Source organism: Cyprinodon tularosa, unplaced genomic scaffold (assembly GCF_016077235.1).
Source record: "Cyprinodon tularosa strain WSP-4 unplaced genomic scaffold, ASM1607723v1 ctg80, whole genome shotgun sequence".
Classification (NCBI taxonomy): Eukaryota; Metazoa; Chordata; class Actinopteri; order Cyprinodontiformes; family Cyprinodontidae; genus Cyprinodon; species Cyprinodon tularosa.
The window spans coordinates 535802-548991 of NW_024039563.1; the positions used below are offsets into that span (position 1 = coordinate 535802).

A 13190-nucleotide genomic window follows, 5' to 3' on the forward strand; every position below is an offset into this window, starting at 1 on the left:
TTGATGATTTAATTTTTGATGATTTTAAATTTCTTTTCTAGCTCAAGCCACAGTCGAGGATTTCCAGATCCGACCTCATGCCCTCTACGTGCACTCCTACAAAGCCCCGACCTTCTGCGACTACTGCGGAGAGATGCTGTGGGGTCTCGTCCGTCAGGGGCTTAAATGTGAAGGTTGGAAGGACACATCTGGAGGAATATGTTAATGCTTGATTTTTTGAAAGATTTTTTCTTAGTAATGTAGTCAAGTTCAGCCCAAATTCATAAAGTGCCTGGTAATTTTTTTATGATCTTAGTGATGAATTTTGCAAAACACTCCTGATTGATCACATTAGATGGAATACTCTAAAATTTATAAAAAAAAATGATCATCTATCCTCATGTTAGTTGGCTTCTTATCACCCTCTGTCTTTGCAGACTTAATGATTCAAGAACTGGCTACCTAAAATCTGTCGTAGGATTTGTATTATCTCTTAATTAACAACCATTTTTGTTTAATTTAAACTAATTAGATCCAATTTCTCTTCTTTTTTTTGAAGGATGTGGGCTAAACTATCACAAGCGTTGTGCCTTTAAGATCCCAAATAACTGCACGGGAGTGAGGAAAAGGCGTTTGTCCAATGTATCGCTGCCAGGACCCTCTCTATCCATGCCTAGAGTGCTACCTGCTGAAAATGCAGTGGTTGTTCCTGATGAGGTGAGAGTTTCCTTTTTTTTTGCGGTTAAATGTTTACAAACTTCAGATTTGGCCCTTTTCAGGGACATGTTGTAGAATATCACCAATACAGAAAATTGAATTTGGCTGCACTTACTCAGTGTGAAGGTTCTCAGGGAGATCTTATGAAACAAATTTTTACACAAGGCCACAGAGGAATCCTACTGTGCGTCCACGCCAAAGGTCATGAGGAAATGTAATCATGTTAATGACATTAAAAGCCATTGAAGTCCAAGGTTTTGCAACTGCTGACGTTTTGGTAAAAAAAACAAATGTGTTTTCCTCTTTCTTTTGCCAGGAGTTTCCAGGCTGCTTTATTAATGCAAATGAACTGGGTACTATTTGCTCTCATGTGGTAAAACACAGCAAAGTTAATAACATTTTTGTGGACTTGGAATGTCATTCATACATTATTTGAGATTTTTGTTTTTCTTTTTAGATTTAAGAGCTTTTAACTTAGCTAAACTATGTTTGCAAGTTAATCCTGAGCAGCTAACTATCTAGCTCTTAATCCAGTTCAGCTAAATGTAAAATATTTGTTTTATGTTAACCTCTTAAACATTGTAAAATAGATTCACAGCTCTAACATGAACTAGTTCTTGTTAATTTATTGCATTTTGTCTATCAGGCTAATAATTGGTCATGAAAGCATTTAATGGTTTGCATATTGATTATTCTATCATCTAGCATCTGTTTTTTGTTGGATTTGTTCTAGGGCTGAAGCAATCACGATTAATTGATTATTGAAATAATTGTCAATTAATTAATTTAGATTAAACCTTAACTAGAGACTGTAAAAAATATTTTTTTATATTAGATAAAAAATGTTTTCATGTGTCAATTTGCTATATAGTGGAAATGTTTAGTCTTACCTTCTTTAATTTCATAAAAAACTCTTCTTTAGGGAATCTCTGGCTATCCAATTATTAATCGTTTAATAGAAAAAATAATTGAAAAATCAAACGATTTGCAAAATAATCGTTAGTTGCAGCCCTAGTTTGCTCTCAGAAAATATTGATCTCTTTTATAATGGCTAAACTCCAAACAGATGCTCTTATTCACAATTTTTAAAGCATTGTTTGTCAGAAAACAAAACAGAAACTTTGACTGGTCAGTTTAATCTGTAATATTAATCACTTTTAACCCTCTTATTAACATCTCGTCTACACATATAGGAGTTTAATTTTTCTTATAAAGCATCACTAAGTTAATTTTAACTCCTGCTCTCCCTAGAGGACCTTCTGAAAATAGCAGGGTTGCAAACTGGCTCTCTGTGAGCTGCTCAGCACCTCGCAGCTACAGAGCTCAGTCCAAAGTGGCGTGAAGACACAGATCTCGACCAAATACATGAAGAATAGGGAAATGTTTTATGTTATCTAATGTAAACTAATGTAGAGCAGCCTTTTGGCTGGAGAAAAAAGACTTTTATGTAAGTCTGCCTCTCAAATGATTGCTTTGATTGTTTTGAGTGTCTCATGTTTCATAGCTGCGTACTAAAAATCCATCACTCTTAAGTCACAACAGTAATAACAAATATTGTACTTATAAGTCCAACAACAACATTGCCAGATCTGCATCAGATTTCATCCTTGTTTTAGTTTGAGGACTAAATGCCTCAATTCCCCTTGTTAGAGTCGTGTCCCAGTCCAAGTCCCATTTTCTCTCCTGAAAGAGGTTTTCTTTGTGCTTTTTGCTGGCTCCAAAATGTTATAAAACTCAAAAATAAAGAAACGATTCCATAACCCTGGGGTAGCGCAGGGAGGCGTGTGGTTACTGAAGCCATTGGCATCATTTATATTAAGGTGCCTTGAAACTGTTAGTCACGCTGCGAGAATGAAAGAGAGTTGCGATACTACTACTGAGGTAGGAGGCACAGAAAGTTACAAGTGTGGTTTTCTGAGCAGATCCAGTAGGGGGAGATGAGAGACCTCATTAACACTTGGTTTACCTACACATGGACTCAGAAGAGGTTTTATTCAAGTAAAACTGACTTAGTGCTGCTGTAAAAAGTCAAAACTTTTTGCCCCTTTTTAATTAAATCTTGCTTCATTTTAAGCACATTAGTTTGTCTTGTCTGTGCTGTTTGTTTAGTTTCTTGTATATAATATGGTTATGGAGAAGCGTTAAAGTCTACAGCTTCAGATTAACCTTTGAGTTTAAAACCACTTAAATGAGTCTGAGCCCTGTGCCAGGTTCAGCAGAGGTCATTCCTTTTGCTGTCTGTACAGTATGAGTAGGTCAAACAGTCACTTTTCATTTCCCAAATCCCTCGAAAGAAGAACAGTTAACATTTCTAAAAGAAGTTCATACTTTTTTTTGCAAAAACTTTCAGTAATACAACATTTTAAACGCAAAAGATGCAATTTAAAGGTGTATCAATCATGAATGACTCTGTTGGAGAAATGCTTCATGACAAAGAAGTTCTTGCTTCACCAACCCTTGCCTGGTATCCTTGGAAACTAGAGAGTTTTATCTTTCCAACCAGGTGTCCCATGTCTTTGTCTAATGTTGTCCCCTGAAGCATTATGTGTGGTTAAAAGGTTATAAAGCTGGTAGACGTGGTGTCTGTATGCACGCTGGTTTAGGAACTGCTCCTGACACTATTGATGTTAGACAGTATAAATGACAAAAGCAAAGGCAAAGCAAGTTTATCCCCTTACAGTAATTATTTAAAAAGCTGTACATAAGGAGAAAATAAGAAATAACTAAACATGAACTGCGAAAAGTGTATTGCCCTTAATAAAGGCAGTTTAAGAAAAAAGTTGGACTGAGAACCTAATCTAATTATGTTTTTATAATTTTATCTCCTCCTACAAAGTCTTATATGAGGCAGGATTTCTACAATTGAATTCAGCACTTCTGTTTTGACTAGATTCTACTTTTTCAGGTGAAAATCACATTTGGCATAGTTTTGGCACATCAAGCTAAATTGTGGCACATCACCAACTAAAACCTTTGTGGACTTTACCAATATACTCTTAAGACAGAGTTCACGGATTAGCGGACTGCGGTCCGGATCTTGACCCACCTGCTGGCTAATCCGGACCCAACCTGATTTAAAACATTTATTAATTACCGCATTTTGTCCGTTGACAGTGTCTAATTTCACTTGCGCTGCTTCTCCTGCTTGTATGGTAAACCCCTCCAGAGCGTCCGGCACCAGGCTACACGTGATACAAATTAGCCAATAAGCTGTGTCAGTCTGGGCCGCTGCTGCTGACTACTTTTAGACACAACAGGCAAACCTGTGGCAAGCCGGGCGATGGGAAAGAAGGAGAGGATGATGAGAAAAAGTAAAAGAAAGTGTGTGGACTGCTGAGGATGTTTGTCTCTACCTGCTGCTGTGAAGCAGGATTCTCCACTGTGAACATAATCAAAAATAAATATCGATCCAGGCTAAAAATTAGCTCCTTGGTATGTGCTTGAGAGTTACTTTGTGGCCATTCAAACCAGGTTTAAAGCCTTGCAGGGCAGCATAAAGCCCACTGCTCCCATTAAGCCATAGAAAAGTTCAGGTGGTTTATAAAATCTGTGAACTAGGAAATTGTCTATATACCAAAACTGAACAATTGTTGTTTTCTACTTAAAAAAAAACACTTTAGATTTTAAAATGTAAATAAATTTTCTATTTTTTTTTTTATATTTTTTTAATTCAAAAAGTCAATGTATGAAATGGCTGCATAAACACCTCATTTTATTTCAGTGTTAAATTCTGTTTAAAGTAAGAGATTATAATTTAAAATGTCTCTGGACCTTTTTTGATTTTTGATTTTCTTTATTCGGACCCCGCTGATTTTTAATTGGTTTCCCCTGCTCTAAGACTTCAAAAATTGGGAAAAAATAGCTTACATGTAGAGCATACAACTGAATTTTTCTCTGCTGAACAGGCAGACACTCTGCAGTCACTTAGTCAGGGTTTCCGCGGGTGATTAAAAATCATTAAAAGTCATTAAATTATTATTTTTTAAATTAAGGCTTTAATTGGCATTAAAATTCATTAAATGTGATTATTGATGCTTTTATAATACTTTATTTAAAAAAAAGTTTATAAAAACAATTTCGCCAAATATATTATATAGCAATATAATTGCGCTGAACTGCTTCTGGTTGATCGTAAAGCTGTATGTTCGGAAAAGAATCTCGAAGGGGAGAAAAAGCTAGAGAATGCATAAATGCAAATTTCAACAAAAGTGGCTTTAAACGAGGAATTATCATTTATAAATGATGTTATGATGGTTATTTTAAAGTAAAGTCCTGGGACTGGGACCTGCTTGTTTTTTGGACACCAAATATTATTTAATAGTTTTGTTTCTGTTGTTATTCTCCTTACAGAGCAGCTTCTTGGACTTGTTTCAAGGTACCGATCACAAACCCAAAGTGAATTTTGGTGTATCTCAGTCACACTTGGGCTGTTTTTCTTAATGAGCAAAACAGTCCAACAGTGTTTAGAAGGCCAAGAAACCATCTTGTCCTTTAAATGACTGAACAAATGTTTTTTCTTTTTTGCTATATCATAACTTCCAGCTGTCTAGATGAAATGGGAGTTAAAAGACTGGAGGTCCGGTTCATGCTGTACTTATTTCTCCTGTTTATCTGTGTCCCTCAAATGTTCACTTGAAGTTTCTTGATCCTTTACTGCTAGTGGTTTTAATCCCTTGTAACGTCCCCCAACCTTTTCCCTGTTTTCCCTAACTCAGCCCCAGCGGTCCCATCAGGAGGCGGGGAAGCGCATCCTGTCCTGGAGCGGCAGGCCTATCTGGATGGATAAGATGGAAAAGACACGGGTCAAGGTGCCGCACACCTTCGCCATTCACACCTACACCAGGCCAACCATCTGCCAGTACTGCAAACGGCTACTCAAGGGTCTCTTTCGCCAGGGAATGCAGTGTAAAGGTAACACCTTGTATGAACACATTGATCTTTTTATTTTCTGTTAAAGATATAAACATCTCATGTTAAGTATTTCTCTCCAGACTGCAGATTTAACTGCCATAAGCGCTGTGCTTCAAAGGTACCGAGAGATTGTTTAGGAGAAGTAGACTTTAATGGTGGTAAGTAATGCTTTTAACTTTTAATCTCACGGTTTTGATTTGAAATAATACATTTTCAGATGTTAAGCAGAAATGTTAACATTGTTATTATTATTATTATTATTTAATCATCTTCAGCCATGAGTGACAAATATGCAGACTGGTTCATCTAAATCTGTTTCTGTGGAACTTTTTAGGTCATATTAGTGCAGAAAATCTTCTTAACTCTATTCTGCAATATTCTGATGATCTGCATTTGGTGTAAATGTTTAGAGCCAGCGAGCCCTGGGCCTGACTCTGATACTACCATGGATATGGAGGTGGACAGTGGGGATATGGATGGCGGAAGAAGTCTGGATGATCCGGACGAACCGTCCACTCCAGACGGGATGTTTGGCATGGATTCTCCCTTCACGGATAGAGAGAAGGATGAAGAGCCAATCAAGACTATAAGGTATGACAAAATACAACCCCTTTGACTGTTGATTTTCTCTGGTTGATGACAAAAATATTCTGTAGAAGGCAGGATTTAATTTATTGTATCACTGCACACAGTCTAGTTCTAGTTCTTCATGTTTTGTGAAGTTACAACCAAAAACCTGATGTTTTTATTAGATTTATGTCATAGACAATCAAAAAAAGTAAAAATATGGAAACCATAGTGTTAATTTGAATTGGTTTATTCATCAGTACCTTAGTTTGAAACAAATCTATAAAAGAGTTAATTTATGTGTTGAACGGTACATCTATAGACGGAATAGCTCAGTCTCTGTCAGATTGAATCGAGAGACTCTGTAAACATCCATGTTTGTGTAGTGAAACAGATTACTACTGCATTTAACTCTTTACTTTGACTAGGTCATTCTAGCACATTAACTTTTAATCGAATCCTTTCCATTGTTCGGTATGTTTTGTTCAGGTTTTGTTCTCTGACAATGTGGACATTTAACTTTTTAAAGGAGAATAAAAATCCTTAAGGATTGCCTTTTATTCAACTCTGAAAAGAACCAATTCAATTCAGTTTATTAATATAGCCCCAATTCACAACACATGTCATCTCAAGGCACTTTACAGTTCACCAGATCATCAAGTCACATTGATACAAAGTTTTCTATCTAAGGAAACCAGTTGATTGCATCGACTCATTGATTTGAAGGCAATTCCTCACACTAAGCATGCTTGTAGAGACAGTGGAGAAGAACAACTCCCCTTTAACAGGAAGAAACCTCCAGTAGAACCAGGCTCAGTGTGAGCGGCCATCTGCCGAGGCTGACTGGGGTTCAAGGAGACAGAAGCAGAGATACAAAAAGCAACTGTAAAAGGCGGTCCCGTCCAGGAAACACACAGCCAGGCAGACAAGCTCCGAGCCAACTCCCATGTCAGAGGATGAAGAGAGCACATCCAGCCAGTCCAAGTCAGAGACACAGGACTACACTGGAAAACAGACCGATCTCCAACATCTATAAACAGAGGTGTTGATGGCAGCCGCACAGCTGATATTTCTCTCCAGAATGACCAACAGTCTCTCATCTGAGGAAAACAGCCTTTAAATGTAGAGGAAGTTGACCTTTCACATTTAGAATTTTTGTTTCCCTCTTTTTGCTTCATAAAACCTACATTTGTGGAGCATCTGCTTGTAGTTTCCAGATGGGCATCTTTGCACCTTCTCTGAGTAATGCCAGTCATTGGTTAATTTTTTTGTTACGTTATTGACCAGCTTCAAACCCGTCAACAACGATTTGGAGTGGTGGATTAGTGGTTAGAGCATTGCGCTTGGGTCTCGGACGTTCTGAGTTCAAGTCCCACACACTCCCAGGGTCTGCCACAGAGCAAGACCCTTAACCCTAGCCTGCTCCTGGGGCACCACACAATAGCAGCCCACTAAATCTCTCCAGGAAACTGGAGAGAAAATATCGCTCCACAGGCCTGCAGGAGTCCTTCATAGTCTGGAAAAATGGTTTACTGCTGTATAAGAGGACCCTTTGTAAAGCAAGAGCAGCATACTTCTCCTCATTAATAGAGGAGAATAAGAATAATCCTAGATTTCTTTTTAATACAGTTGCCAAACTCACCCAGAGCCATAGCTCTGTTGAACCTTCCATTCCACCTGCTCTTAACAGCAATGATTTTATGGGATTCTTTATAAATAAGATTGATCTTATTAAAAATAAGATCATAAGCACTCCTCTATCCGCGATTGTACCTGAGGTAGTCATGGAATCTGAACCGGGTTTAGACTGCTTTGATCCAGTTGAACTTTCTGAATTAGCAAAATTATTGTCTTCATCTAGGCCTTCAACTTGTATGTTAGATCCAGTTCCAACCAGGTTATTTAAGGAGGTATTCCCTTTGATCTCCTCCTCCATTTTAGATGTGATTAATCTATCTCTGTTACAGGGATATGTACCTAAAGCTTTTAAGGTTGCTGTAATTAAACCTCTGCTTAAGAAACCGTCTCTTGACCCAGATGACTTGGTTAATTATAGACCTATATCCAATCTTCCTTTCTTATCCAAAATTCTTGAGAAAGTAGTTGCCAAACAAGTTTGCGACCACTTACACCATAATGAACTTTTTGAAGAGTTTCAGTCTGGCTTTAGAGCTCATCATAGCACTGAAACAGCTCTGGTGAAAGTCACTAATGATATTCTCATGGCCTCAGATAATGGACTTGTATCTGTGCTCGTCCTGTTGGATCTTAGTGCTGCATTTGATACAGTTGACCATAATATTCTTTTAGAAAGACTTGAATATTTTGTTGGAATTAAAGGAACAGCACTAGACTGGTTTAAATCCTATCTATCTGATCGAATTCAGTTTGTTTATGTTAATGATAGATCTTCAACACACTCAAAGGTTACCTGTGGAGTACCACAGGGATCAGTGCTAGGACCAATTCTCTTTACTTTATACATGCTCCCAATTGGTAGAGTTATTAGACAGCATGGGATTAATTTCCACTGTTATGCTGATGATACCCAGCTATATCTGTCTATAAATCCAGATGAAGCTAACCCATTACATAGATTACAAGCATGTCTTGAAGACATAAAAACCTGGATGACTCTTAACTTTCTGCTTCTGAATGCAGACAAAACAGAAGTTATAGTCTTTGGACCAGAGTCTCTGAAAAAGAAGCTGATTAGCCAGTCACTTCATTTGGATGGGATTAAACTGATTTCAGATAATAAAGTAAAAAATCTTGGTGTTATTTTTGATCAGGACCTGTCATTTAAATCCCATATCAAAGAGGTTTCTAGAATTTCCTTCTTTCATCTGAGGAACATTGCAAAAATTAGAAATCTCCTGTCCAGGGGTGATGCTGAGAAACTAGTCCATGCATTTGTTACTTCAAGGCTGGACTATTGTAATTAGGGCTGCAACAACGAATCGATAAAATCGATAAAAATCGACTTTTAAAAGCGTTGGCAACGAATTTAATCATCGATTAGTTGTGTCGCGCGATTAATGCGTCATCCGCCGCCGCCGTCATCCCGGGGAAGAAAAAAAAATATGGCGGAGCGAGTCAGCGCCGCAGTTGCAGTGTTGCCAACTCAGCGACTTTTCAGACCCCTCCAGCGACTATTTTTTTAAAAAAGCGACTAGCGACAAATCTGGCGACTTTTTACGGTGTCACTGGCGGCTTTTGGAGACTCTTACGTGAAAGCATGTATCGTTCCTACTCTTGTCCTCCAGCGGCAGCTGCTGCAGTGGGGCGCCTCCCCCATCCCAACGCCTTTCTCCCTCTCCCACAAGAATCCCTCTCAGCTCTGCAGTCCGAGCCGCAGGATTTTAGTGAGGAGTTTAACCTCAGCGTCCAGACTGCAAATGAAGCGCGCATGCCCCGGGATTGACGGCGCAAATTGATCACAATAATTAAAATAGCCTGCGCTTTGTAAAGTGAAAAAAGTCGTAACACGCGACTTTTGTAAAAACAAATAAACATGGCACGGAAGCACCACTGTTATGACGCAGCACCTGAAAAGAAAACATGTTGGGGCCTTCAATGGCAGTGAAGAGAGCTGATCAGCAGGATGAGTAACCATGTTTGTTTCATTTTAAAGTGGGGAAACGTAAGTTAGTTTCTCAGGTAGCTCATCTGATGCTTTCCTTACCGTGTTAGTAGGTTACAGACAGTGATAAGGTTGGCTACTTATTTTACTTTTAATTTCATTTGAATTAGCTTAAGCAGCGTTTATATTTTCTTTATAAATAAATTAATTTGCAAATTATGAGGGCAAGGCTTTTAAAGTTTAAATCTTCTGGCAAAGATAAAGTAAAGAAGATCCTGCAATTTATGGAAGTAAAGCAGAATAAAATCCAGCAAGATCAGTAATATGTCAATTAAGTATATGCCACATTCCCATGTAAATATCTGTCTTTGGAGGATGTGTTTTTTAGCACCCCTAGTTCTCTCATTTTTATTCCAAATACAGTTTATAATTTGAATCACAGGGCTATTTTTATCTCTATGGTTCAGTATTTTCTCAAGTAGCAACTTTAACTGCTATACTTTCCTGTCTTAAAAGGCAGAACTCTTCTAGTCTAAAAAAACCTCATTTATTGAAATGGGGGGGCCTATTGTTTGAACCCCTTAGGGGCTTTAAAAAACAAAAATGCCTGTCTCTTTTTGCGCTTTATGAAACAAAGTACCCTATATTTTGTGGATGTACAGCTACATTTCTCATGTAAGTTTGCGTAGTTTTAAAACAAACATTTATTTTTCATATTGCACCAGTACAGTTAATGAGAAACCTGTACTTGTGTGCTTGTTTGTTCTGTCTAAAATGTTTATTTTGGAATAAAGAGGTTAATATAAAAAAAAAATTTTGTGTCCGATTCATCGATTAATCGAAAAAATAATCGGCCGATTCATCGATTTTCAAAATAATCGTTAGTTGCAGCCCTAATTGTAATTCTTTACTATCAGGAAGTCCACAAACTGTAGTTAAAAGCCTTCAGCTGATCCAAAATGCTGCAGCCAGAGTTCTGATGAAAATTAAAAAGAGAGATCATATCTCTCCTATCCTGGCTTCTCTTCATTGGCTTCCTGTTAAATCAAGAATAGAATTTAAAATCCTCCTTCTCACATATAAAGCCTTAAATGGCCAAGCTCCATCTTATATCAGAGATCTGATTGTTCCTTATGTTCCTAACAGAGCACTTCGCTCTCAATCTGCAGGTTTACTAGTGGTTCCTAGAATTTCTAAAAGTAGAATGGGAGGCAGATCTTTTAGTTATCAGGCTCCTCTCCTGTGGAACCAACTACCAGTTTTAGTCGGTGAGGCAGACACTCTGTCTACTTTTAAGACTAGGCTTAAAACTTTCCTTTTTGATAAAGCTTATAGTTAGGGTGGCTCAGGTTATCCTGAGCTCTCTCTCTATATTTATGCTGCTATAGGCTTAGACTTTTGGAGGACATAGGGACCCCCATTTCATCATTCTGCTTCATTCTCTCTCTGTTCTCCTATTCTGCAGAATCTGTTTGTTCAATCTCTAACCTTCTGCTCTCTCTGCTTTTCCTCAGAGTAGCTTTGCCTCGTCTGTTCCTGTTTGGCTGTGACGTCATCCAGGAAAGAAACATCAGCTGTGCTGCTTCCATCAACACCCTTGTTTGTAGATGTTGGAGATCGGCCTGTCTTCAGGTGTGGTCCTGTTTCTCTGGCCGTGGCTGGGTGGATGTGCTCTCTTCATCCTCTGGCATGGGAGCTGCCTTGGAGCTCGTCTGCCTGGCTGTTTGTTTCCTGGACGGGGCCGCCTTTTACAGCTGCTTGTATCTCTGCTTCTGTCTCCTTGAACCCCAGTCGGCCTTGGCAGATGGCCGCTCACACTGAGCCTGGTTCTGCTGGAGGTTTCTTCCTGTTAAAAGGGAGTTTTTCCTCTCCACTGTCGCTACAAGCATGCTTAGTGTGAGGGATTGTATTTGAGTCAATGAGTCAATGCAATCAACTGGTTTTCCTTAGATAGAAAACTTTGTATCAATTTGACTGTATGATCTGGTTGAACTGTAAAGTGCCTTGAGATGACATGTGTTGTGAATTTGGCGCTATATAAATAAACTGAATTGAATTGAATTGAAATTGAATTAAATATATTTTGTTGCTCTGTACTTGTGACACTGTAATGACAATAAAAGTAAAAAAACAAAACAAAAACTACTGTTCTCTAACAGGCCATAACAGCTGGATTTATGTTAAGGTGAAATCCTTCTTAGATAGACTGAAGAACTGACTTTGCCTGGCTGTAGTACTTTGTTTCATTCTACTTTTACAGTTGTGAAAAAGTTTTAGGTATTTCGAGAATTGTGTGTGTCAAAGGAAAACATAATCTTTTATTATCTACCTGTTGAGACATATGTAAGGATACCAGTGTGCTTAAAGAATATATTTGAAAAACAAAACTGAGATCTAAAAGAAGTATGGTTCTGTTTGTGCAGTCCTTCAACCAGCAGCAACATCCCACTCATGCGGGTGGTCCAGTCTATCAAGCACACCAAGAGACGGAGCTCCACAGTGGTCAAAGAGGGCTGGATGGTTCATTATACAAGCAGGGACAACCTGGTAAGAGTAAAACCCTGAAACAGAGTAGCTAGCTCCAGCTGGTATTAACTGCATCATTTAAAAAAAACAGTTTTCCAGTTTGTTCGGAAATTACTTTCCTTTTGAAATAATATCACATCTTTGTATTATTTATAAACAGTCTGTCTTTACAATCTTGTTCTTTTTGTTTTTTCTATCAAATTTAAAAGCGGAAGAGACATTACTGGAGGCTGGACAGCAAGAGTCTAAGTCTTTTCCAGAATGACACAGGAGCTAAGTTCTATAAAGTAAGCTACTTTGCATAATCTATGTTTTATTCCTGAAAAACAAGAAACATGCTTTTGTTTTCTTTCCCTGTCCTTCACTTAAATCATTGTGCAAAATGAAAAACTTCTGAAAATATATCCCCTAGATTTACTTCAGATTATCTATGAAGACCTTCTGAACTGAAACTAAAGCAGCACTGCTTTTGTTTGGTGATTTAAGCATGACACATTGTATTATCACCCTGATATGTGTGAAGTATGTAAATCAAAGCAGGTGGGAGCCGTGTGACTCAGCTTAAGAGCCGCCTGCGTTCCAACTGTGAAGGAGCCGTTAAGGTCCGCGCAGCCCACTAAAATTTCCGCGGTTCTTTTTTAACACAAAACCTGGTCTGGTGAAGGGGTCGTCAAGTTTAAGATGATTTAGAGTTCAAGGCACATATATTTCCCCTTTTTTGGATTTCAAAATCTTTTTTGAAGAGCGTAGTGACTGTAAATGAGTGACTGTAATTTGATGTGTAGGGATTGTGTGACACTTCCCTCTCAGTGGCAAGCGCAGTAGTTAGTCATTACTCAGCCACAGGGGCTTAATAAAGCAGCAATTACACAGAAAACGCAGAGGGAAGGGAACTGCAGCCTGGACG

The 13190-nt window shown here is 38.3% G+C and overlaps 1 protein-coding gene across 2 annotated transcripts in view; it reads left to right on the plus strand.

Moving 5' to 3' along the window:
• Nucleotides 1–13190, plus strand: part of prkd3 (protein kinase D3) — a 75458-nt gene that overhangs the window by 43071 nt on the left and 19197 nt on the right. For both annotated transcript variants that reach the window (XM_038271594.1, XM_038271595.1), the window contains 7 exons: nucleotides 42–173; nucleotides 539–696; nucleotides 5412–5607; nucleotides 5688–5765; nucleotides 6018–6198; nucleotides 12181–12304; nucleotides 12493–12570. In XM_038271594.1, coding sequence (XP_038127522.1) covers nucleotides 42–173; nucleotides 539–696; nucleotides 5412–5607; nucleotides 5688–5765; nucleotides 6018–6198; nucleotides 12181–12304; nucleotides 12493–12570 — 947 coding nt within the window. The remainder of the gene's footprint in view (nucleotides 1–41; nucleotides 174–538; nucleotides 697–5411; nucleotides 5608–5687; nucleotides 5766–6017; nucleotides 6199–12180; nucleotides 12305–12492; nucleotides 12571–13190) is intronic.